At 40.2% G+C, this 27,082-nt stretch overlaps 2 protein-coding genes across 3 annotated transcripts; both read right to left on the bottom strand.

Moving 5' to 3' along the window:
* Positions 1-4,016: 4,016 nt before the first annotated feature.
* Positions 4,017-4,667, bottom strand: h2ax (H2A.X variant histone). The gene has a single exon (XM_023404680.2). It carries the CDS (start codon positions 4,590-4,592, stop codon positions 4,164-4,166), a length of 429 nt encoding a protein of 142 aa, XP_023260448.1. The 5' UTR covers positions 4,593-4,667; the 3' UTR covers positions 4,017-4,163.
* Positions 4,668-5,799: 1,132 nt separating this feature from the next.
* Positions 5,800-27,014, bottom strand: c2cd2l (c2cd2 like). Of its 2 annotated transcripts, none has more exons than XM_023404899.2 (15): positions 26,734-27,014; positions 25,970-26,420; positions 14,737-14,832; positions 14,311-14,430; positions 13,573-13,683; positions 12,828-12,941; positions 12,571-12,670; positions 12,351-12,483; positions 12,110-12,174; positions 11,733-11,854; positions 10,957-11,128; positions 10,746-10,844; positions 10,105-10,199; positions 8,373-8,586; positions 5,800-7,809 (listed from the first exon to the last, which is right to left on the bottom strand). In XM_023404899.2, exons 2-15 carry the CDS (start codon positions 26,333-26,335, stop codon positions 7,559-7,561), a joined length of 2,058 nt encoding a protein of 685 aa, XP_023260667.1. In that variant the 5' UTR covers positions 26,336-26,420; positions 26,734-27,014; the 3' UTR covers positions 5,800-7,558. The 2 variants fall into 2 exon arrangements, with proteins under 2 accessions (XP_023260667.1, XP_023260666.1); XM_023404898.2 differs by having other exon boundaries at positions 10,105-10,238; positions 26,734-27,013.
* Between the last annotated feature and the right edge of the window lie 68 nt (positions 27,015-27,082).

The raw sequence follows: 27,082 nt of genomic DNA, 5'->3' as shown, positions 1-27,082 counted from the left end.
CACACACTGCTATACACCGTCTCAACCAACTACAGTAGATGTGTGCAAGTTCCTGGAGAATGTCTGCGCATGAATTGAGAGTAAACCGATGAAGAATAGTAACAACTGTGGAAGTGGTGTCTCAGTTAGAAACTAAAAAAACTGCTTCAATTTATGCACCAGAAGAAAACATGTGGGAGAAACAGACAACTGTCGTCTTATACAGCAACAAATTAACAACGTGTGCACATGAATACCATTTGTATCCTCTGATTTTGATGCTTGATATAACACCCACATTCTCGTATGTTGCAATGATCACCGCACGGTATAGAAAGCAATGTGAAGCCAAATGCTACTCCGATAAGGCATGACCCCAGACGAGGCAGAATTAATAAGAAAAAACAACGGCAAGCTGCTGATAGTCCCAAAACCTTTCCTTTGAGTCTCCCACCAAACAGATGTGCCATTTCCTTTGTAACATCTGTCCACAGGCAAACAAATCACAATCATGAAGTAGGTTATATTTTAGCTGTTTTCCCCTTTCACACAGAAATGCATCATACTGGAGGGTTTTTTAGCATTTTAAAGTAAAGAAAAACTCACCAAGGCACATGTGCACCTCACACTCCTGTCGGGGGAAATACTTCATCAGCATGTAATTCCACCAAAGTACATTACTAGACGCATGAGCCCCGAAGGCAGCCTGATCTCACACACACATATAAAAGTCTCCATTCACAGAGCCGGCTGGGTTTGACCCCTAATCTCTCTCTCTCTCTCTCTCTCTCTCTCTCTCTCTCTCCCTCTCTCTCTCTCCCTCTCTCTCTCTGAAACCAGATGACTTCCACCTGCTCCCAGTGCTCTGTAATATTTAAGTTATTAGTGGGTGTGTTCAAAGACAAAGATAAATGATTAAAGCAATGATATTGAAAGTATATAAAACCCTCTAACACATAGTGCATAGTGAGTGAGAAATAACTGGGACATACTGGGCTGACAACCAACAACAACCAAACTGCCACAATAGCCCCATTATCTCCATCTCTCGCTCCCTGCAACACACACACACACACACACACACACACACACACACACACACACACACAACAAGCAAGCAAATATTTTTGTTTCTCATTACCCGAGCTGGCGAGGAACATCTCCTTGTCTGTCAGTCCAAAGATTAAAAACACCAGAGATGAGACATCTTTCCAGCTCTTTGTGAGAAAGGTCTCTCAGTTCTCTCCTTGAGGGTGGAAATGTGCTGTCAGTTCTTCACTGATGCCGAGTTACACAGAAAGTGGAATATCCAGTGCATCTACATACATCTTTCTGCCAGGTCCACCCCTCTTTCCGGCCCTCTTTCTCCCACCACTTATCATTCCCTTTTCTCTTTCATTTGAATCTGCCCACTCCGTATTCCTGCATTGTTCTGTGATACTTACTGACAAAACATGGAAAAAGTGTGAGTGGGATGAGATCACTTCAAACTCATTAAAGATTAACGAGGGACAGCCAACTTTTTTTGGCAGCTTTTTTTTTTTAAGTGACTTTACATTTGTGCTTCCTACATAAAATGAAGCTATACTGTTTAACCATACAAAAGGCTGAATATCTCTCTGTTTGCTTTGCTTTGTCACAAACAGCTGAGAGCGGGGACAGTGGTAAATTTAGAGCCTTTGAGAGGGTGCCAATCAGGAAATTATAGTTATCACAGCCAATGAACACTCAAGTTTTTCCTCTCAGGCTGGAATTTTTAGCCTGGCTGTTGGTGCGGGACACGTTGTCAGGGACCGAGTAATTGGTTCAGCCTGTCCTGGGTTCAGCTCAAACTCAGTGCGTCATGCTGCTTTTGCCACTAATAAAACAGTCAAAGCAGACAGAAATATCTGCATGCTCTCCTCCTGTGGAAAGGTTATGGGCGACTTTACCAGCACATGTCAGAGATGTAATGAGAAAACAAGTAACCAGCACCACAGTTGACATGAAGAAAATACATCTTGTATAGATCCCAATCATAGAGTTATCAAGTATGACAGCTGATGAGTCTTCAAGATAGCTTTTTAAATATTTTACTGTTTAACATTATGTTACTGTTGTTACATAAATGTTTAATTTATAATATTTATAATAATCATTTTTTAAGCTGGAAACCTTTGCTTCAATCTCTTCTTGAGACTATGGTGAGGGTGCATGAGTTGAACATCTGTTGGAGCAATAACTGTCTTGAGTTGTTATTAAATGGAAACATACACAGGCATAAACACATATCACACATCCCAGATTTTCGAAGATGAAACAGCTGACACCTGGTGGCAGAGTCAGTGAGGTACACTCCCACTGTCACAGTTACCAAGAATACTCTCACAAGATTTTATTTCTGATAGTGTTGTTTCTGTTACATGCTATGGTTGTGATATAAAACAAACTATATTTTGAATAAGATCTTTTGCAGAAACAATGGATTCTTACAATGATGGTTGGATCTAACTGAAACCACCTCAGTATTGCCATTGCATTGCCTTTTCCCAGCATGCTGTATAAGTTATATTTGCAACTCTTGGGCTTGTTGGGAGTCCAATCGCAGAACTGTGTAGCTGTCTGGCAAGGTGTCAGAAGTCATGACTTTCTTTTATGCAATCTAGTGTGCATTTCTGACATGTGGCTTGTATGGTGGTTTTATTTTGGAGAGCTGAGGCTCTTGGGGTTATCCTGATCCTTGTATAATCTCACCACACTCCTTTGAGACTGGATAAAACACTTTAACCTAAACCGCGCAGCACAAATGGTAATATGGTATTCTCACTATACTACCAGAAATAACTCATGATGTACTAGAATTATGCTGCTATAGGCTGATGGCCTTCGAGTCATGTCACAGAAAGGGTTCTCCTTGAATAAATGATTTACTGCCTAAATTCTAGCATATATCCTATACATTTGGATGATACAATTTGTAACTTAAGGGAGTTATAAGTTATGTTCCTTCACAATGATATGCCTGTTGCACTTATATGTGTGCATTTGATCAGATGTCACTGTGCTCATTTTGGTAAACTGGCTGCACTTGTTTGTTCCTTTCACATGTAACATGGGAACACCTGGAGCCTCAAGCAGAAAGAACCGTTAGCTTGTTTATGCAGGCTTTAACCACAGAGATGCACAAATTTAGGGCACTTTTACCTAAAAGGCAACCGTTTTAACAAATAAACCCCTAGAGAGAAACGAATAACTCCAGCTCTAGGATTATATGTAAATACACTCAGTTTTCAGTGTCTCAGGTCATATACCTAAAATTAACAGCCCTGCAATACATCCTGACAAACAGTTATGTTTCAGTCTTTGAAGGTTGTGGTGGAGAGGCATTGATTCAACATAATGGTCATGTTGGAAGCTGTAGGTTGTGGTGCTTCTAATCTGTTCATTGGTGTAACCGCCCCAAAAATGACAGATTCATCATCAACAAAAACTGAACATGACCATTTTAAGAGGTAAAAGGTGTGGGTTTAGACAGAATTACTTTTAGCCATCTGCACCTAAACTGGGAATTGGGTCTGAGTAAGGATTACAGGTAAGTGAGGAGACTCAATTATTACCATGCTTTCAGCTTAGCAGAAATAGCACTTGTGTTTAAATGCCCTGTACTGTAGGTGTTGTTCACATCATCTCTGATTAAGATTGAGGGATTTACACCCAGCTTGCACAAAAGTGCACAGTCATGCTAGAAAGAACCACAATGACAGCAATCTGCAGGTTCTGTTGCAGGATCTGGCCTACGAACCAGACGTGCACGTTAATAACTGGAGGCCATGATCTTTCCGTTCATGTAATGACCTGCTGAATGAGAAGTTTTAGTGTGTAACGTTACTGACCAGCTAAGTTGTTAAGGTACGAACCTAAAACTCGCATTTTAAAAATCAGGGACTTGTGGCCTAACGAGGCCAGTCAGCTAAATACAAACTCACCGGCTAGTGACTAAACTTCATTCACGAGATTAGCATATAGCTTCACCAAACAGCACAGCGAACGGTAACGACCACTTTTACAAAACAAGCGTTTATTAAATAAAAAAAAATCATGCGAAATGTGCAACAAGACAGCGATTAACAGGATATGTTGCTCTTTCAATGATGAGTGGGTGGCCCTTAAAAGGGCCTTTGGGATAAAAGTTATTAGCCACCAAGCTAATACTCTTGAGACTGAGAGGAGGCCTTCTTTCCCGCCTTGCCGGAGCTCGGTGCAGACTGGCCGGTCTTCTTGGGCAGCAGGACGGCCTGGATGTTGGGCAGGACGCCGCCCTGGGCGATGGTGACACCGCCGAGCAGTTTGTTCAACTCCTCGTCGTTACGGACAGCCAGCTGAAGGTGACGAGGGATGATACGGGTCTTCTTGTTGTCCCTGGCGGCGTTACCGGCCAACTCCAGGATCTCAGCGGTGAGGTACTCCAGCACAGCGGCTAGGTACACAGGTGCCCCGGCGCCCACTCTCTCGGCATAGTTACCCTTACGGAGGAGACGGTGAACACGGCCGACGGGGAACTGCAGACCGGCGCGGGAGCTACGGGTCTTGGCCTTGGCGCGGGCCTTCGCTCCGGTTTTTCCTCTTCCAGACATCGTTGGTTGTTGAATTGCTTTTTCAAAACAGAATCTTGCAATGGCAGGTCCGCAGCCACACAACCAGGATATAAACCCCACGTTTTGTCCCGCCCTAAGACGCTATTGGCTTTTGGAATGCAAATAACCGAGTATGATTGGCTTTGAAAGGTCAAAGGGAAGCGGAAGTCAGTTACTATTGGTGTAGCTCTTCTGGTGTCAAACCAATCACGATGGACTTTACTAAAGAAACAAATGCGATTGGCTGCTGTTCTCCCTGCTTGTGGTGAAAGGTTCATGTGTACGAGAGGCGAACGTAAAAGACCAATCCAGCATCTTCCCTCCAGCTTCAAAGTTTTTGGCGCGTTCACAGATTCTGCAATGAAAGTGATAATGCAGAATATATGAACATTGATGGTGTTGCTGCATCTAAGAAAAGCTCGCATAGGTTAAATCATCTAAACAGTTTGAAGCTATATCCCGGCCTTTGAGAATGATGAGCTACACCAGGGGTTCTCAAAGTCTGAGACTATGTGGCTCTCCTCAATCAACCTTAGTTTACTTTTGTTGTTTAGCTCAATTCCTGGATGCCTATGGGGTCATGATTATGTTATTTAATCCTACAGAAACTCAACATTGGAATAACAATAGCCTAATACTGCTGTTTGACATAACTTGAGACTAAAATACATAAACCCATAAAAAAAGAGACTAAACCAAATACATAAAAATGCCTGTCCTAAGGCTTTTATTAGTTTCTGACTCTGGGAAAGTGGGTAGTAAACAGTAAAATTCCCCTGTATCTCGGAACCATCTCTTTCACCAAATCACACACATTAAGGATAATTTAGGTGATCTCCTTTTGATAACTAATGTAATATAACTAATATTTTTCCCTTCCATCCACTGAGCTTCCCTGAAAAAGTTAGGAGCCCCCTGGTGAGCCCCACCTCCCACTCTGAAAACCTTTGAGCTACACAAATACGATATACTCATGAGCTTACTTGAAATTAACAGCAGGTACCGAAGTATCAAAAGTAATTTTACTTCACTTCCCTCTAGTCAATTTTAAAGTACCGTAGATCTACACAGAGACTCATTTTAAACCAGTGGGCTTTAGGGTGACTTAACAACGCACGATAACTCCTCAAATAATACGTTCAATTGCCAAAAGTCATTCAGAGTCAGGTACCGACCTTTTTATACACAGTCTATGGTACAGACCAAGTGAGCTTCAAAAATAATTTATTTGCAATAAATTAAACATTTCAAATATAACAACAGAAATTATACACATCTTCAATTTGCAGCCACTTCCTGTTTCACATTCCAGCCACACAATGTGCCTTTAGACAACAAAGTGGCTTTGTTCATTTCTTCAGCATTTTGAATTAGTTGAAATTTTGTCCATTAGAGTCCTTTTGACAACATTGGCTCCATGTTTTTGTTCCCTTTTGACAGCTTTTCTTTTATTGATGCAAATAAACATGAAAAGTAAATAAAAACGATTTCATTTGGTTGTTCTAAAGTCCAATAATAAATGCATTTGGTTAAAAGATTTTTCATTTTCTCTGACAAAAACACAAATAGCCAAAAATGTATATACATTTTCACATACTGGTTATGCCTCGAGAGGGATGAAGCGGTTTCCTCATATCTCTAGTTGGTAGTAGCTATTTTGTTTCTAGCCCTGAGTGCATCCACTCCATCCATCACCTTGTCATAAACTTTGGCAAACTTGTTCCTCACAATGCCTCAGCAGAGTATCACCTCCTTAAGATGTCTAACAACTGCAGCATTGTTGCAATATTGTTACTCATGTGAGACATAAATTTGTTTAAAAACAAATGCAATTTGATAATGCTCCTAAATGGTACATGATAGGTTATGATTATGAGCTAATCACATGACAGCATTTCAAACGGTTACCGTATGTGATCTTGCTGCACAGTAATAATAGTTATACATAAAATGTCCATATGAGCATCAACTGAAGTCTTTATAATGTGCTTAGATGCACTTTTCATTTATTGGAGTCAACAGGAGATGCAAGGAAAGCAGGACCTGATGTTTTCTTTTACAGTCATAATATAAAAAAAATTAAACTCATTGCCAAGCTTAAATTGTCTTCTAGAGATCCTGGCTGGTTGAAGTTTCAAAAGCAAACTGAAATGCATTTATGAGCTAAACTTCAAATGAATTTCCACACAAAGTACCTTTATAAAATAAAAAGTACAATAAATATATGATTTTTTATGCTTCTTATATAAGATACAACATTGAACAACATTCTAAAACCAATGTATAAGCAATTAAGAATTAACATTACAACTAGATTACAACTGATGCTTAATTCACTTAAACTATGTGTTTAAAATTACATTTGGATGGAAAAACACAGCAATGTCTTTATTTTATAGTATAATGCAACTCTAGTGATTCACTGTTTGGGAGTAAAATAAATAGCACTTGTTTCATGAGAACCACATAATAATAAATTACCTTTATACAACCCAGGAACTTTACATGTGCTTTTAAAAAACTTAAGTCCAAAGTGCAACCAATAATTTTATACTGGCATTTTATATCAATATAGTTTAAGAGCATTTCCACCATTTGTCACAATCAAATACTCCCACTATAGCTTGTGTTCAAACAGGGCACACAACTTTTCATTGTAGTTGTTCCCTTCTCCTCACTGAGCAGCAGATTTCTCCTTGAAAGAAACAGATTTTATAATCACATTTAAACCTCAGTGATGTGATTAAACATGACTTCTCTCCTGAAGGTGCAATAATTTCTCTCCAGAGGAAATCCCTCCCAGAGGTATCCTGTTTTCAACATGCGCAGGTTATAACCCGCCTGGGGTGTTCGACCTGTCACAGACTGGACAACAAGGTTTAGTTGTTCTTCTGACAGTATCAACAGAGGCTTTAGAACAATCTTATTAAGTCAGGATGACCCATGTCCTAACCAAACAATGATAATCAGTTATCCATTGAGCTCGCTCCTCCGTTGGCAGCATTGCCTTTGCCTTTTGATTTGCCTGATGAGCGGAAAGAGAAGCGTTTGATGAGACGCCGGGAGAAGCTGCCAGACTTTTTGTGGCTGCTGGCTGCGGCAGCAGCAAAGTTATTGCCCATATTAGAGATGTCTTCATGGGATTGGCTGAGGCAGGACTCCTTCTCTCGATGTCTTCTGCGGAATAGCAGCTTTGTTCCACTCTGCAGAAAGCCCACTGCAGGAGGCAGACACACAGCAGGAACATTGGGACATTGTTGACCAACACTATCCAATCATCCAACTACTAGTTTTATGAATGAATTATTATGATTTCATGAGATAGCTCCCTTATCAAATTGATATTCAAATTGAATTTTGAACTGATCCATTCAAAACCAATTTCGTCTGGTTGGGTCTATGCTGCAACATGGCCTCCAGAGGGCAGCAGCAGGACTTTAGAGTCAGTTTCGTTATATGGCCTATAAAGTCATTATTTTGTTATGTAATGCTTTATAAAAGATTTTTTTTGCACGTGAAATATACTGTACTCTTTACTAGAATAGAAGTGACTTGTGAAAATGGAAATAAAATCCCTTTCAAATCCACAAAAAGAATTTAAGTCTATTCTTTAATATTTGCTTCAATTACAAGAGAAGGGAGTAACATGCAATCAAACAGAGCTGAATATTGTCTTAACAATTAGTGTAAGACATTACTGAACTGTATTAGTGGAAACTGAATTTACCTCTGATAATTTGAGTGCATACACCAAACTGCAAACTATGATGGCAGTGTTACCTTTGTGGTCCTTGAGGCTGCGGGTTTCCAAGGCACCAGTGGAACCAGTATCTGATTCCACATCATCCACAGATGGACGTTCCGACGCGTCGGAGGGTGTGGTTTCATCAGGGTCCTGGTGATGCCCCGCTCCGAAATGGTTGCCATGCATGGCTGCGTCCATGGCTGCAGCGTACCCGCTCGATAATGCACAGTCATCCTCTGAGAGTGGAACCTGACAGATGTAACATACTGAATCACTTTATATTCTTTCAAAAATAATAGAACAATTAATTAAGAGGTTAGGACACAGGAGGAGTGATGAAAGTGTGTAACTACTTATTGGAATCTTAACCTAAAAACGCTGCTTAAGATGAACACTTAATGTTATGACCTTTATTTTAAAATACGACCTTAATCGTCCACATTTTCAAAGTTTCAGCATCATAACACCTGCACACATTTCAGTGAGTTTTGTGTCAGGTTTCAAGTGTAGCCTCTTGCACCGAATAGATTTCTACAGGGTTTCAGGCAAAAATCAGGTCAGAAGACTCTCATTCTGCTATAATGTGGTCCAACAGGGGGCTGTGACTGTGGACTAAATATAGATGAAACTCATTTTGCCTGGTTCCATGTCGTGTTTCAGATTCCTTAAAAGTAGGTTTTGTTCGTTAACAGACAGACAGATAGACAGATAGATAGACAGATAGATAGATAGATAGATACTTTATTTATCCCCGAGGGGAAATTATATATGACTCTAATAATGACTCATATACTCAAAGTGAAGTTATATAAAAAATAAGTGCACAAATACTGAAAATCAAGTTTTCAAACAAAAGAATTGCACTTAAAGGTACTATATGTAACATTCAGAAACCCCTTGTTAGTAATGACACCGGTGGCCTTGTGGCCATTAAGTGAACTGCAGTCAGTATTCTGTTGCTGTAGGTAGGTGCGAGCAAGCATCCGGGGCGTCGGCCAAAATAGTGATGTGGCATACACAAGACTGTGTGTGATCGAACGGCAACATTTCTATAGATGAGGCAACTAAAGTTACACTGTTATTATAGTTTGACTATAAAGTATATTTTAGACTATATTTGACCCTCCAACACTGGCAGAGTGCAAACTAGCTATCGGTCTGGCTATGCAAGACTATAATTTGACTAATGTTAGATTTTTTTTTTTAATTAAGATTTATAAAGAGTGATTTCGTTATCAGCTTGCAGACCCTAGTTTTCTCTGGACGTCAGTCCCGTTTCTGTTTGGCCAGACTTGCTTCACTAGATTTAGTTTTTTGTGCTTATGTAGAGTTTGTGTTTGAGTCTGTGTTGTGCTGGGAGCTCGTTTGTTGACATCAGCCAACTCCATTTCTAAGCTATCGTTGGCTAGTGTTGCGCACTGTTGGCACTGTAGGTGAGTGAAAGACAGGCACTAAGGCGAGGCACTAAGGAGTGAGCACAACTGTCACATCCTTTGGATTTTCCCAGAAAATACGGCACAAGTAACCGAGAAAGTTGGGGGAAGGTCTCATATCTTAAGTTACGTTACAATCCCTTCACATATTAGTAATAAAAAAGCGATTAATAAATGTAAATTGCTTCACATTCTTACATGCAGTATAATACCTTTAAATAAACATAATGTACTGTATATCTTGAAAAGTAGAGAAGAATGGCTCATAGTTTTTGTTGTGATGGCACAAATTTTACAAGCCCCTATATTTGAAAAACAGTTTCAATTCTCTGACCTTTGACACGCCTGAGATGATCAGTGTGCTCCTTTTTGTTGGTGTCTTCCGTGCTACTTTGGAAGCGGACTCCGTCAGCTGGCGAATGGCCGTCTCTGCAACAGGATCCAGGCCATTAGAGAGGCGGCTGCTCTCTGAGCAACAAAAACATAAATATGTAAATAAGCACTAGACTTGTACACTGAAATATACTATATCAAATATAGTCTAGGGTATAGTTTATAGTCAAACTGTAAATAATGTACAGATTAATTAATTGATTTTTGTTGCAGTGCACATCAAATGTATGGTTTATCAGAAATACATGTACAGTATATACAAGAAATTCTATCATACCAAACTAAAAAGAATAATTTTTTAATGTCTAAGAGCAATCATATACTGTGTATATATAGTTAAATTTGTTGAATATTTTTCTATTGTGCTGATCAGACATTTTTTCAACTTTGCTTTGTATAAGCAAGTGGTCTCCCTGTGTAAACCTGTAAAGGTTTAAGCTTTTTGAACAGGAGTACCTGCACAGACAGTGCATGACACATACTGAAAAGTGCATTCCTCTCATCTCGTGTTACACTGCTGCTTGTTGCTTATCCTGCTTTGCATCTGTCATGTAAAACAATGCCTTTCAGTCTAGCACTCACTGCTGGGGTTGGGGCTGGTGCTGCCTCTGCCATCAGACAAGATGGTGGGTTTGTTCTCAGTCACCTCCACTTTGGATGGTGAACACAGAGGGGAATCACCTGAGAGGCATCACAATTATTTTATGTCAGTGTTAATATTATCACAACCTTCTTTTATCTCATATTGTGCACCTGGTCCAAAGCAATGTAATACTTCAATCTGTAAATTTACCTGGACTGCGTTCCAGTTTAAGCCGAGACTGGACAGTGGTGACAGTGGTGACGATGGTTCCATCTGGCATGATGGTTCGGTCCACGTCGACTTTCTTGGTGGGGGTTAGTGAGGAACGAAGTGGCAAAGCATTGAGGGCGCCGCAAGGCTCCACTGCTTCCTCATACAGCAGCTGAAAAAATCAAACAACTAATGGAGTCAGATACTCCCACATTTAACAGGGCTTTGCACTTTTCATTTCAAAAATATAATGTGTAGACGGGGTGGTCAGTTCATCAAAAAAGAGGACACTTTATTAAAGAGGTGGGCACTCTATTTAAACTGACATTTGGACCTGCAGGGGCAATTTCAGATGACTAATCAGCAGCTATAACACATTGCAGGAGAGGTACAGGAGGTGTTATCTTGTCTCTTGTAGGGCATTTTTACCTCATTTGTTAGAGAACAACAGGTAATGCACCAACATGAAATGTTTCCCTACAGAGATAAAGCGGATGTTTCTGCTCTCATTGAAGTAATAAGTAGATTGTAAGAAGGAAGAAAGGCCACAAGTTGGCTGCCGTAGAGATCTGAGAGAGTTATTACAGGCAAGACAATGGACTCTATCAGCTGTTATACAACACTCCCTCTCCTTTTGTTGTGAATCTTTGTTTTGTTCCAGCTTGCTCAGTTTGAGATGATAAGCTGTGATGTAACTGTATACTTTAAAACACGAGGATGGCTTTGTAACAGTTTTCTTTAATTTTGCAGTAATACTTTTACATCTGGTCACTCACCTCTGCTGTGATAGTAGCGTTTGGTGCCAAGCCGTGGCCAGGGCTTATTGACAGTGTATGTTGCCCAGTGGGAACTTTGCACTGGAGGTCCAAGGCGATGGAGGCATGACCAGGCAGGAATTCTACCCAACAAAAAGAAAGTCTTAACATATTTGTAGAAACAGCATGAAAGCCTCTTAAATATACTGTAGCTCTCAACGCACCACAGGAACATCTGACATTTTATACATCCTAAGACGCTAACAAAGAGCATTACAGTGAGCCTGCCAGCAGTGCATTTTAAGAATTGATGATTTTGCTTAAACAGTCTAATCATTCCTGCTGATCAGGTTCCTGAACAGCAGCCAATAGTTAATTGCTATCAAGCAATGCCTTACGTTCCCTTTTGCCATTTCGCTCCAGAAGCCTTACACTCAGCTCTTTGGTTTCTGGGCCCAGCTCCCTTTATCACAGAGAAAGCAGCTGTGTTAGAATTAAAGTGAAACCCCCACTATGCAAAAATACATTACTTAGAATAATGTGACTTTTTTCTCAGGCTAGTTTTTCCTTTAATTTTGGCATGAATGTACATCATCACAACACTTTATCAGCAGTTTGACGTCACAGATGCCTTCTTACAGAGTAATTTCTTCACTCCATTCCAGTGGGGCATTGGAGTTGCTGGGCACAGACAGGAAGCGGGTTGTCCTCTCTGTGGAGGGTTGGTCCAGGCTCAGGACACAGCACAGCTCCTCTGATCTAGACCACTGACCTGCAAACACACAGAGACGCAGTGAGACCCCAGCAATCAGCAGGACGCTCAATGGGCATGATCTGACGCAGAGGGAAAATATCTGACCTTTACTTAAGGTCGCCCTGAACTGCCGGAGCTGTAGTCGCCGCACCAACACACTCTGGGATACAGAGTTCAGTCCCACTGAGAGATGGTCCATGGGGGCCTGGGGGCATTCGAGAAAAATAAAATTTTGCGAAACCAGTTCAATCACAGGATCTATCATACAGCATTCAGTCATAGCAATCTATTTATGGCATAAAACAGGTACTAGTTACTTTGTCTCATTGCTGCAAAGTTTGGGAAAAACACTTATTTCTCACCAAAGGACTGGACACACAGGTCTTGAGGTTGAGGACCATGGCGGGCTGAGTGCTGAACAGAGTGTCCTCTATCAGTCCCTTAATCATGCCCAGGTCTGCCTCACCTTCGGTGCCCTGAGAAGAAAAAAAAGCAACAGATTACTCTCTGATGATAGACCAGCATGTGTTGTAGCAGGGGAGAATAACAAACTGGAGTTTCTAATACATTTTTAAGCCTGATATCATCTTACTTCTAATAACATCCTAGAGGAGCAAATAGAATGTGGTTGTTTACTGTTGCTTTAATCTAAAAGCCATTTAGTTTGTTCAAAAATAATTGCACCTATAGGGGATTGAATCGAAGGTATGAAATATTGGGACTGAACCAATCCCAATATTTCATACTTACGATTATCTTGACTACAAAAAAGTACAATACAGACTTTTGTATTCTTGTTGTCAGATTCAGTGAGTATACATGGGAACTGTCTTCAGTAATGAAGTTTTCCCTTACTTTATTGACTTTGTTAAGGCAAAAAATGGCGTACACATTTATGTAACAACATTCAAGAACGGCATTTCCTCCGTGACTCAATGAGTTGAACAGGGTTGTGACTCACATGCAAAACATTACGTGACGACTGAGATTTATGAAGAGAATGTGACAGAAAGCTTGAGCACAGTCACGTAAATATTTACATAATGTGTATTTCCTTTTTCTGAATGTGTGGAAGAACACTGTGGCATCATTATCAGATGTTGTCACCTGTCTCTGCAGCTTGCAGGGAGACACTGTCAGGGAAAATGAAGGCTGCTTGGAAAGAGTCCAGGACATCAGCAAACCCTCATCCTCCACCTCCTCCAGACACACCACCACCTGATGGAGACAGACAGGGGGAGCGAGGTTGGAAAACACATCAAACACAGAGCCAGGGAGCAGGTGAACAGATTTATAGTTATGGTAGATTATTAAAGTAATGTCGTAAGGATTTTGCATTTTCTAATTAATTACATTTTGATAATTTAGTACAAACAAGGCCTCATTCTGGAGGATCAGCAACCTCTGCCTGCTTCAAAAATACATCTTACTTCATAAAACACCACGTAACACTTGGCAGAAAAACAGTTAGGTTATTTCATGACACATAACATTTAGAAAATGCTCAATTTCAGTGCCAAAAGAAACATTTCCTACAATGATGACTCTCTTCAGTAAAGTGAGGGAGAAAACAAACATCTATGAGACAGGAAGCAACATGATATATAGGAAAGAGGTTCTTAGTTTTTAAAAATACTGTAACATCAACAACACTAATGGAATAACAGAGGTTATTAAAATTCCACATTTAATGAAAATGAAAATAATGGCAGAATTATATGCAATTTTAGTGTAAATTTGCACATTTGAATATCAATGCAACTGATGCCCAGATGTTCCCATTTGTTTCGGAGGCCTGCCCTCAAATGTGCAAATTGCAAAAATCCAGGTGGTGTGCTTTTCTACCTTTGTCACCATAGGTGCTATAGTGATCTGATAGGTGTCCATGGAAACAGCAGCGGGTGACTGCTGGGTGACCGTCACTGGAAATGTCACTGTGTCCACCCAACAGTTACAGTGTAAAACCTGTAAAACAAAAGGAGGAGGATGGGGTTAATACTGAAACAGGAGAAACATTAATGTTTTAAGATGTTTTTAAAACAGCAAGATTTGCTCATTAGTAACACACATACCATCATACTGTCTCTTAGACTATTCAAATCTGTGTCTTCATCTTCATCTCAATTGACCCATATATTTGGTCCAGGATTTTTTTGTAATGCATTGTTCCAAATAAAATTCACTGGTTGACTGACTAAAGATGCCAGCTTTAGATGTTAATCCCTGTGTTCATAACAGCTGTATTGAACGTGGACCGAAAAGATTACTTACCATTCGGTGTACTGATTGGTCAGTGCAGGTCACGCTCTCTATTGCAGAGGCAGCAGTTAACTGGAGACTGCTGTCAAAAGTGATCTGGATGGAGCTCTGGGGGAGACACAGGAGGAGAACAAATGTCCTAAATATTACACAAGAGAGAGAAGAGATAAACTTGGGGATGACATAAAAGATTTTGTACTGCTGTGATAACGCCTTTAAAGAAGCTGGTTAGCAGTTATTCATAGTCCTTATAGATGTTAGTTAATTAGTAAATGAAAGAGCTGCTGTATCATTTAAACTAAAATGCAAATTACCGAGGGATTTCATGAATGTTAAGGTTGTTTGGTATCAGACTTCAAAGAACTTCACTGATCTTTGCTCAGAGTGATTGGACAATCACTTGCACACAGTACTGATGGCATATTCACATGTATACATTCATCGCACAGTGTAATCCTTGAAAAGTAATAATAACATTGGCGTGTATTCTTCCCTATGCGCCATCTTAGCAGAAATAGAAAGTTTCCCTCAAGCAAAAACTGTGAGAGAGTCAAGAATATTAATGTGCCATTTCTTTCTCTATCCAAGGTTTAAGGTAAAAGGTCTGATGCAGAAAATTAACAGGAATCGATAAGCAGACTCTTTTAAGGTGCTACAATAATTACTGTATTTACAATGCATGGCAAAGCACAAATGTGATTTTAAGCCCAGGCAGCTTTGTGGATTTGTGCACTTAGACGAATAATGCCTGAAGATACTGGCAATAAAATCACAACATATGTTTGACCAAAGGGTGGTAAGGAGTACATTCAAGTCAATATGAGCTTTTGTAATAATGAAAAAATTGTAGATCCCCTTTCATTACACTGCCACTGGTTCAGACTGCTCAGACCTGACAACAGCATCAATTATGAAGACCGCATCAGTCAATGCTTCGTCACACTTACAGGAAGACGAGCTTTACTGAATGAGTGCTGGACTTGGAAAACACCCTTAATAAGATGAATTAGCATCTCAGTTGTAAGAAAAGATTCACTGTAATTGTGGAAACACCAGTGGCCTAGTATCACTGTGTGTGTGTGCCAGAGGATCTGTTACACTGGGCGGCTTTAACTGGCTCAGGAGATGCAAGTGAGAGAAAACAAATCCCCTATTGTCAGGGCATATGTTCCTCTGGGTCCAAGTCCAATCTCTATCAAACACAACAGCGGAGGCGGGGCAGAGGTGGGAGGATGATATAACAAAGTTTGTGGTGGGTGACTGTGTGTGTGTGTGTGTGTGTGTGTCAGTGTACCAGCCAGAAAGAGGGCAGGAAGCCAACTGCGATGCTGCAAGCTTACGTAGGTTCCCTGGACCAACCCTACAGTCACATGACAACAGCGTACAACCGGGTGTGTTTACTTCGGCTGGCTGGAGCCTCTAAAGCTGCTCAGTCACCCAACCGTTCATTACATTCAAAGTGCAGAACAAATATGATGTGATGTATTTCAGATTGGTGGGCTTTACGATAGCAGTTTAATCACAGGATTCTCCTTCTGTGTGCTTCTTTAGCTTTGTGGCACTGCAGTCAAACACCACTGGCATCTTTGTAATTGGTCTCATTTAGAGTCAGTGCAACATTTTGAGCAAGTACCCCTGAATATCAATGTTTTTTGGGATCCATATATCCTGCAAATTTTCAACTTCATTTATATAATGAGAACAAAATACTTTTTTAGCATTTTACATTCTTTAGATTCATTTGGAGTGTAGATATAGACAGAAAATATGAGAACAGATAGTTGGGAATAAAGGTCCCTGGTCCCAGAAGGAAACTGGGGACATTAAAAGTTCAATTATATGATATGTGTCCTTACTTCTAGACCACCAGACGCCTCCCAGTATCAAATCTAAAAACCCTCAAGACCTCAATTTATGACAAGTCATAGCACAGATTTGAGTTCTTTTATGTCAAAAAGCTAATCCATGACAAAAAGAAACTGACAACTTTATATTTTTGCAAATTACTTTAGGACACACAGCAGCACAGACTTGCCAAGATGTGTCAATCAAAGTCTTGCATGCCTGAGAGAGGGTTGCGTCATCAGATTCTCAGTCTTTGTTGTTTCTGCCAGGGGGTGTTGATATAATATTCTGTAAATAATCACTCTCTGGGCTGAACTGCAATTTCAGCATTGTATGATTTTTGGGTTTACCACAATGCTAGTTTAACATTTTGAAGCGTACATGCTTGGAAGCTTGGCCAGAATAAGGTAGCCATCTCCAAGTATTTAGGTCTACCGTGAAAATATATGGGTGGAAAATGTAAAGTAAAAACTCCTGCAAAGTCTATTCATCCCTTCGGTAAAGCACAGAATATATCTAAATGGTCATAGGTTTATGGTTTTTCTATTCTTTCAAAGGGAGTTTTTGCTAAGACATTTCACATCCATTGGCTTCATAGGTAGCCATCTGGTGCACTGTGGTGTTGTGTATCCTCCTGGCAGAGACTACAGAGCTCATTTTGTCATGGAGAGGGCGATGCTAGCAGCATAACCACAGATTTGTCCTTGTGAACCCCCACTGTTCAACTGAGTGTATATGTAGAGGGTATTTCTGGGAAAGAGACAGTTCCTGAGGACATCCATGGTGTCACTTCAGGTTTGTCAGCATCACCCCCTTTGGGTCCGACCGGCTGAACTCCTCTGAAAAGCATGTGGGTCAACCAGAAATACACTCCCCCTGTGGCTTTTGTTGACCCTCATCTTCCTCTCCTGTCTTTTCTTTTCATTGCATGTATCTGAAATTCAGGCGACAACAGGGTATAAACTTTGTGGTGAGGAAAAAGCTATTTCTAATGTTTGTTTTTTTTTACTTTGACAATGATAAAACATCTAAGATTCATTTGAAATTGTATGAAAGGAAAACATTTTGCCTATATACACAAATTCACTGGTTTGATAACTTGAAAATGTCAATGTAAAACACATTATAAGTTCTTTTTTTATTTTTGCTCAAGGGATGCTATGCTTGTTAGCAACATTAACATGCTAACATTGCTTACAAAAAAAAGCAAATGTCAGAAACTAAAACCGTGAACATGGTAATTATTACCTGCTATGTATTAGTATATTAGCAGTGTCATTGTGAGCATGTTAGCCTCACACCACTGCTAGCATGGCTTTTAGTCTATAAACTGTTGAAATCTATCAAACAATCCACACATCAGCCATTAATCGCACTTTGCAATGAGCAGATTTTGAGCAACTATACTATTACTATTATAACAAGATGGAGCTAGACTGCAAGGACTCCCATCTTCAGCATTTCTGATCTAGCTTCACTTCACAATGTACTCTGAGGTAGTACATAAAATCAGCATAATCCATTATGTGTGTCTCCGTCCTAAATGCTGAGTCAAACGAGCAGCCTTGGAGATCAATGCCTGCCACAGAAAGATTTTAATAATGTGCTTTATTTTTGCTGTAACCATAAAATGGGCTGGTGAATTTAAATCTGTGACTGAAGGATAAAAAGTTTAGTTTCCTGTGCTATCATAGCAAATGAGCGCTGAGTGCTTAACATCCCCTGTCATTAAGAAGAAATCTACTTGAGCATAATCACGGGGCATTAATTATCTACCGGCAACTCACAGTCAGAGAGGGAAGAAGTGAACTGTGGCCTCATGCTAATCACCAGGCTCTTTATAATTGCAGATCTTGAATGGACAGGGAGCTTCCTTCCCTGCAGATGCACAGTTGTGAGCTCTATTAGTCCTCCTTTTCCACCCACTGGGTGGCAACGAGTATGCACCCAGTGACAATGTCTGGACATCATCTGTCAGCTGCAGATGCGCACACACACACAGTCCGACAATGCTTTTATGATCTGCAGGTCTGAGCAGGGTCAACCAGTCCAGTCCTTCAAGCCTCCTCCGCAAACTAATCCAGTCAGAGACATCTGAATAGCTCCATATCAAGTTTACTCTGCCAAGGCAAGATTATAGCTGGAGGCTCCTGCAGTAATACTTCAGCAGACAGACATTTTCTCTGGATAAACAACTGAGTCATGAAACAAGTTGCATCATGGGATTACGGTCCAAAGGTGCAGGAGGAACACCAACTAGTCTGATGTGCTGTTGAGGGTAGCTTTTTATGCTGCCGAACAGATTCACGTGTCTCTTATTTCTTTGTTTATAGACATGTGCAGCTAAATCCTTATCGTGCTTAAAGTGTTTGTAGGGAAATCACCAACATTTAACCCAGCATGCCAGTTGTCACACAGATGCATGTGTATGTGTGTGTTTCTGCGGCAAGAGCATGTCTGTTGACATCACCGAATATAACCAGCTTCGATGAAGCCTCCCGCCAAATCCCTGGATAACAGGGACACAGGAAGAGTGAGAAAGGGATGGTGTCTTCCTATGAACCCGATGAATCAATATTAGACTAGAGATAGACTTGACATATCTTTCAAACTCAACAGAGCCCAGCTGCAACAACGGGCCAGTGCTCAAGCACCCTGCTTTTCACCCTGGGGTCGCAGTTGTCTTCTCTTATCTACATCTTAGAGACAAACCTCTTGACTAAATATCTTCAAGGGAGACACTGTATGAACCACTGTCAGTAACATCTTATCTCCTAACATCTCCTCTGTTTGATCATACAGCTCATTCACACTCGCCTGAACATCTCTGCAGCACCAATGTAGCTGTAGATCTAGAGAAATCACACAGTATCTTTACATGTGTTATAGTGTTTCCTTTTCCTATTCCTACTTCAATATAAAGTATGCCAACAATAAACCGAAACATTTTTGGTCTCATCTTGTAGTTTTGAATACTGGACTTCAGGGATCAGGGTCAACTCTCCCATTGGGATGGAGGGTTTTGCAACAAGAACAAAGTATTTTGACAACACTCAAAATTAGTGAGACGGCATGAGCTAATCCGTAAGCCAGCACTGTTTACATGGTGGGCTCCTGGTTTACGTCACTCCCCTGCTGCAGTGAACAAGACATTGATGAGGACAGCCAAACCACACTTCTGAAATATGTGTGAATCAAAACTAAACAGTGACCCACTGACAGCTTTAATAATTGTTAATATGTAACACATGTACAACTCTACTTTATATAGTGCAATAGCTCTAAAAATAGAAATTGACCCTACCTGATGATGAAAACAAATACCCACAATAAGATTTCTGACAACAAAAGCAAAAACCTTCATTTTGAGATCGCTAATGAAATATCCATAATGTCCATCCATATTACTGTGAACAGCTGAACACAGAGTGAAAATACTCTGGCCCGGGGGCTGAAATTGCATTTGTTGTTCAAGCAGAAAACCCAGGTCCTGAAAACGATATCATGTTTCACAATGATCTTCCCAGTGACTCAGTATCAAAAAACCATTATGTGATATTAAGCCAAGCTAGCCAGCTATAGAAGTCTGCATATTACGTTAGTTCCTTTTACATATCATGCGTGAATAAAGCGAAACTTGGCCATGTAAAATGTAGCAAACTGAAACATTTTATCCACTGCTTTCTTGGGAGCAAAATCATTGCATGTGATAGGCTTAATTTCAAAGAAGAGCAAGCCAGTAAACACTAAACTGAAGCTGTTTTCAATCAGAAAACAACTCAGCGTTTAAAAAGAAGAAGAAGAGACACACACACACACACACACACACACACACACACACACACACACAAGGTCCTGTGTTGGTGTGGGTATAAATAATGCTCCGGGTAGTGGTGAGAAAAAAGATCAAGGAAGTCCAATTTGAGTATTTCATCTTTCAGTACCTGCTCATATAAGAACTCACTAGGGTTGGATGATATGATACATTTTCTAATACTTCAACTGGAAAATTGCTAATGAATAATGGTCATATAGGAATGTCCGTTTTTGGTTAATAAACATCATGTCTAAAGTAAAAACCCAATCTTGCTCATTGATCTACTACATTACCTACACCTGAGTAATACTAGGATGTGTAAATGATATGATGAACCTCACAGGTCCCATGTGTGTAATTATGTAATAGCTGAACTAAACTTAAGGGACTCCGAGAGTCATTTATTGGGCCACAATTTTAAAATGGCATAATGTTAATTCATTCATTTATGCATGATGAAAAGGTACAGGCCTACACACACACACACAGTTATTTTCATATATAATAGCTAATCTGACAATTATTTTCACAATTAAAGGAACAGTTCAAAATTAGTTATCGTTATATGAGATTGATATAACTCTGTTGGAGTCTCTGCTGGTTGCTTGACAACCTCATGACAAGACTTCAGGAAGTCACTACTCCCAGCCATAAAAATATGGCGTCTGCACTGATTAAACAAACAACATATAACATGTAAAATATTGAGCTCTAGAGGTGCTGGTAGGCTGACTGCTTTTACCTTTGGACAGAGTCAGAGTAGCTGTTTCCTCCTGTTTCTAGTTTTATGCTAAGCTAAGCTAACTCACTACTAACTCGCTGGCAATAAAGCAAATAAGTGTACTGTATTTTGTCCTTGTCCATTTGACCAATCATAAACATGCCACATTCAAATAATCAAAGTTTATTTATATCTGATTGGTTGTTCTAGTCGTATAAAAACAGGATACAGCAAGGAGAGCAGTTGCTTCTCTATCACTTCACTTCATTATATTACGTTGCACTCTGGTTACCAGCCCACTTCACTCACACTCAGTGAATTGACTCTGATGAGAACAGCCTGGTTTTAGTTTTAGTTAATCCATGAGATTTGATCTCTAGATCTGACAGATTTATTAGGCTACTTGCAAATTGTGGTTTTTGTGATTATTTATTGTCAATCAAATGCAATCACCTTCTAGATGTAGTGGTTAAAAATTAAAATGTATTGTGGGCTTATGTATTATTAGATTCTCTGGCTTGAAGTCTGGCAGTTAGTTACCAATCAACATCTTAATGCCCCTAAATCAAAGCATTCTTAAACCACGCCTGTAAACACATGTCAAACTGTTCCTTAATTTCCTATACAATTTAGAGTCCGACCAATATTGGATTTTTGGGGCCAATGCCGATAAAGATATTAAGGAGCAGAACATTTCTGATATCGATATATAGGCTGATATATATATATATATATATATATATATATATATATATAAAAACACTTGTGAAAAAGATATGTAATGCAGGATATTTTACAGTTGAACAATGAACTTTATTGTCCAAAATGACATCAGTGCACTGAAACGGTAAACTTCACTGGGAATTAAATAAAATCACTATAAAAATAAATAAGTATAAATAAAAACATAACTTCAAATGTGTGTGTGTATATATATATATATATATATATTTAACTTGAATGAAACAAGGATCAAATATACATAAAATGCTGCCTATATAACTTGACCCGAGCATTTCCACTGCATTATTGCTTTTTAATAAAAGTATTCATATCAGTGCATATCAGAGAATATATGCGCCGATACCGAAATATCTGTGATAGACCAATGTAGGCCGATAAAATCAGCCGATCAATAAATCAGTCAGGCTCTAATTCAATTAATCATTTTGTTTATAAAATATCAGAAAATAGCTAGAAATGTCCACCATAATTTCTCAAGAGCAAGAAGGATCCTATTCTAAATTGTTTGATTGGTCCAAACAACATTTCAAAACTCGAAGATATTTAGTTAGTAAATACTTCACATTTGAGAAGATGGAATGAGTCAATATTTGCCATTTTTGGCAGGAAATTATTCAAACGATTAACTGACTAATTTTCTGTTGGCTGACTTATTGATTTAGCGATATATATGTAATGATTTCAGGACACAGATGGATATTTGCACTGATTTTCAGTTTTGGAATCAAATTTTCTGCTACACTGCACAGTTTCAAGTCTTCATTATAATGGGTTTCACATAATGTTGCCCTATTGCTTGACCAAACATAATGGAGCCTGCAGAGGACAGGGTTTTGCTGAATCCTGTTTATTGCTGTAAACCTTTCCTTACAGGCTCATTCAAACTGCCTTTATTTGGATAAATTTCAACATAATTATTTAAAGACTGTCTGTCAGCGTCAATCTTAAATGTCGGAGAAATACTTAGGTTAATGCTATAAAGGATTTGCGTGCTAATCCACACATGATGACACTGATTCCGAATCTTCGTCGTGCTGGGCTCCTCTGAGAAAGCTCATGTTTTGCCTGATGTAGAAACATAATCATGAAATGCAAGTTAGAAGAGAACGTGACTCTTCAGGACCATACTCTGGGCAGTCGCTTTAGTCTTTGTTTTTGAAGTGGCCACAGCAACACGCCTGGCAGGTGGCAGGTGCTTTCTGTATGTGAGAAGCAAAGTATGCAAAGTGACTCGCTTTCAGCCACTTATTACTTGCCACATCTCCACAAACCACAGCAGGTTTTTCCAGTCAGGTTTTGAGGGAAGAGGTGAAAAAACCAGATCATGAGTCACGACTCTTAGTCTAAACAGTGAAGACAAATGGAGCAGGTTCACTGGCTACATGTTACAACTTAACAATGAACATTTGGAGGGTCAACAAATACTTTCATATTTGATGCATCTGATGTTAAAAGGACCCTATGAAGCCCAAGCATGTGACCTTTAAGTTACAAGACAAGGTCAAGATCATCAGTCACTAGGCCACACTAGTTTAAGATTAAGTCCTCTAGGTATTTAGTAAGGCATGCTTGTAATTTGTTATCTCAGTGTCAGTGTCTCTCACAAGTGATGTGCCTATACCCCAGACACATTTAGAATAACAGATTGCTCTGCACGCAGACACAATGACATGCAGTTATTTTATTGTGACGAGTGAGATCAGGAAGCTTTGGCTAACACTCTCACCTCACAAACTAAACACCACATGGACAGACAGACATGGAAAGCTTGTCTCTGTTTCCTCCACCACTGACAAATTTACCCAGTCTGGAGAATTATCTTAGAATAAACATCATATACCTTATCACTGCTGGGTAAAAGCCTTGTTTCTACTTGTTTTTTTCAGCATGACAACTACTCTCATGTTCCTCTTCTGAGTTTTTAAAGCACTTTATAAGTCTAAAGGTCATGCAGTCATAAATAAAACAAACCACATAGATCAAACCTACAGAGACTGATGAAGGCACTGAAAAATATCCATAGCAACGTCTTAAAAAACACACAACCTCGTCTCATTTTTCTCACTAAACGCTCCAAAGTTCACCCAAGGTTCACTCCAACAATGTTGTGGAGTTTCTTGGTAACTGAGAGTAACAAAGGTCACGATGGATGAACTAATTAGGCCATTGTACGATAACTAAGCTGGCACACACCCATTCACCACCATATATTAAAGAGAGGCAGTTCCACAGAACCACTGAGACCACTTGTTACCAGCACAAAAACAAGGTTTTTAACACTTTGATGAAAAACAAATGTAAGCTCTGCTGCATAGAAAACTAAACAGTGTGTGGCGTATGCAGAAAACATGCATGAAGGAATCACATTTCGTCACATGAACATGAAGCAAGAGCAGCCTTCAAAGCTCTGTGCTCACTGTATCTGTAACTCTAGCACTGTGTATATACTGTATATTAGAACGCACACAGCAGAGCAATGTTTACACACCCTCATCATGTATCCTTCTCATAGAAGACACACTGTCCTCTTCATATTCAACTAAGTCCTAAAGACCAACGCAAAAGCTGTCTGACTTTGAGGTCATATTTTGACATTTTGGGAAATACACTGACTTGTATTCTTTCTGAGTTAGATGAGAAGATCAATGCTACATCAATGTTTGTATCCTAAATATGAAGCTTGCTATCCAACCGGTAGGTCTAGTTACCAAAGAGCTGCTAAAAGCCAGAAACAAATGAATTGAATTGATTATCTGGACAGTATAATTTTGTAAAATAATAATACTTTATGATCATATCATCACGATACAATACTACTGAACATCAAAAAATAGTAATAGTGAATAATGGTCCAGTCCTATGATTAGTGCTCTAATGTGAGGTTCAGATTTTTGTTGGAAGAATGTCATATTTTAGTTTAACTCTTGACTGTTTGTTGGCAGAGTATCTCAAAAAAGTAATAGATTCAGTGTAAGTCTGCTAGACAAACAGCTTTAGGCTGAAAGATCAGTCAATTCGACTATGGAATTTCGATCATTTGATAACTGCTACTGATTTTTGTGTGGGCTGAAATCATGTTCTGGTGAGTAAGTTGGACTTCTTTCTAATCTGGGTGCTAAAATAGTGACCTATTAATTGCACCGCTGGGCTGAGCTCCAGGTGTATATTATTCCAAACCGATATGCAACAATAGCACTATCACTCAATGAATATTTCTTTTAAGTGTTAACTTGAACAAGCTTTCAATCCATCAAGGTGAGGTGGCCCTTATAAATCAGAATCGAGTGTTGTGGATTGATCTGACCCCTTTAAAATCCTCACCAACTCCATCTCTTATTCTACACACACACACACACACACATACACATACACACACACACACACACACACACACACACACACACACACAGATCGTTTGTATGTGGGGGGGTCGAGGATCCATCTCCTCTTCCAGTGCTCATAGGAAACATCTGACTGTGTGGCAGACTTTGATCGGATCAGATCAAAAGAAATATTCAAAAGGAGAAAGACCTTTGGAAACTTACACTTAGCCTCTAACATGTGCCGGACTACCAACTTGTCTGGAGTACTGACCACACTGAATCCTACATTTATGTGTGAGGCAGGGTTGTAACTTTGTAATAAGGACAGTAAAGGTTATGAGCTACAAGAAAAGTGAGACAACCATTCTTCTGTCTTGAGCAACAACACTGATTTTACCTCTTCCCACTGTGATCAAACACATCCATTTCCCCCCACAGGCGGGGGTATCAGACTATTTTTATGAGGTGTAGGTGTTCATACTGTGGCTATGCTGACTGGTCTTGCCTCTCTGCTCTTATGTGCATTGATTCAGAGCTGTTACGCAAGGCTCTGCACCCCATCCTCTTACCGATTAGAGACACTCAAACTCCTACACCTCTACCTCCCTGCCTACACACACTTCCAGCGCACATGGGCACACCAACTGCCCTTGTTTAACTATTTATGCCTCTGCTTAGTGGAGTAACCTTAGGCATGCTCTTCTACACAGTGCCACCAGCTCTTCTTTGCAATGTAATTTGTGCTACTTCTCCTCCTCCTCTTCATGGCTTAAAGATGTCACATTAACAACTCACCCCCTGTCTGCAGGCTTGCTCATTCAGAGCTTTCACCCAGGTTCTCTGCCAGTGCTCCCTGAAGGACTTGAAAGAGAACAGAGAGGTAAACAAGCCTTTAACCCCGGCCTCAGCTGCATGTCCTCCATCCCAACCCGAGCGGAGCTTGATCAGGAAGCCCCACACACCTCCACCCTGGCTCTGGCGCGGCTGTGTGAAGGAGAGCTGCTGCCAGGCTGGTCTTCTCCTGTCCTGCTTGACGGTCTCTCTGGCTCTCCACAGGCGATGTAAGGTCTTCAAGTACTGGAACAGCCATCCCAGCACAATGAGCAAGGAGGCTAGAAAGAGACCCACCAGACACAGCCAGCCCAACTCCTGGAGCTCCATCACCGTCTCCTGGAGCCTCTCATATCACCAGGTCCAGATGGAAATATCAGGACTTGTCAGTCAGAGTAGATCAGCTCCTTTTCGCCTGTGAGTGGCAGCAAACAGTCAGTCAGTCAGTCAGTCATATTTATTCAAGGAGTACTTACGCGCTATAATAGAGGAATACCCCAGAATACACAGGGGACCCGCACAGATGGTGCCTATTACCTCCTTGACTTTAATTTGCTTGTTTTAGGTCACACTATAACACCGCTTGTGTATGCATGAAGCATGAGCCCATGCTCTGAACACTGCGTTAACGTTACGCAGATATCTAAAGTATGACCCATGCATTATCAAAGAGGAGGATGCATCGCCGGTAAACGGACAGAACTCGGGTAATGAACCTGCCGACCTACCGTTTAACTTAGACGGTCCGAGCTGCAGGCTGCTGGGAATCGAAAGCACGGCATCGGTAACACGAAGCTGGCTTCATGGCGATATGCAGCAACATTAATGTGTTTGTCCCATCTCCGACTCATCAGCGATGTTTCGGCTGATGTCTGTCTGCTGTCACCTATCAATTCCGAAACAAGCTGTCCGCTCTTTGTTGGTGCAATACAGGCTGCAGTGGGTTTAAAGTCTCCGCTGATCGTACCCTCCTACCCCTGTAACGTCTCTACAATGATGATTTGACAAAGAACAGCCGTGGCCTACAGGTGGCGCTGCAGGGGACAAGCGCAACAGCAACAAGGAAGTGAAAAGTGT

This window comes from Seriola lalandi, unplaced genomic scaffold (genome assembly GCF_002814215.2).
Source record: "Seriola lalandi dorsalis isolate HSWRI2012SDOR001 ecotype SW California unplaced genomic scaffold, Sedor1 jcf7180002054256, whole genome shotgun sequence".
In the NCBI taxonomy this organism is placed as follows: domain Eukaryota; kingdom Metazoa; phylum Chordata; class Actinopteri; order Carangiformes; family Carangidae; genus Seriola; species Seriola lalandi.
The sequence above is the reverse complement of the archived record's forward strand: the minus strand, read 5'-3'. Positions and strand labels throughout refer to the sequence as shown.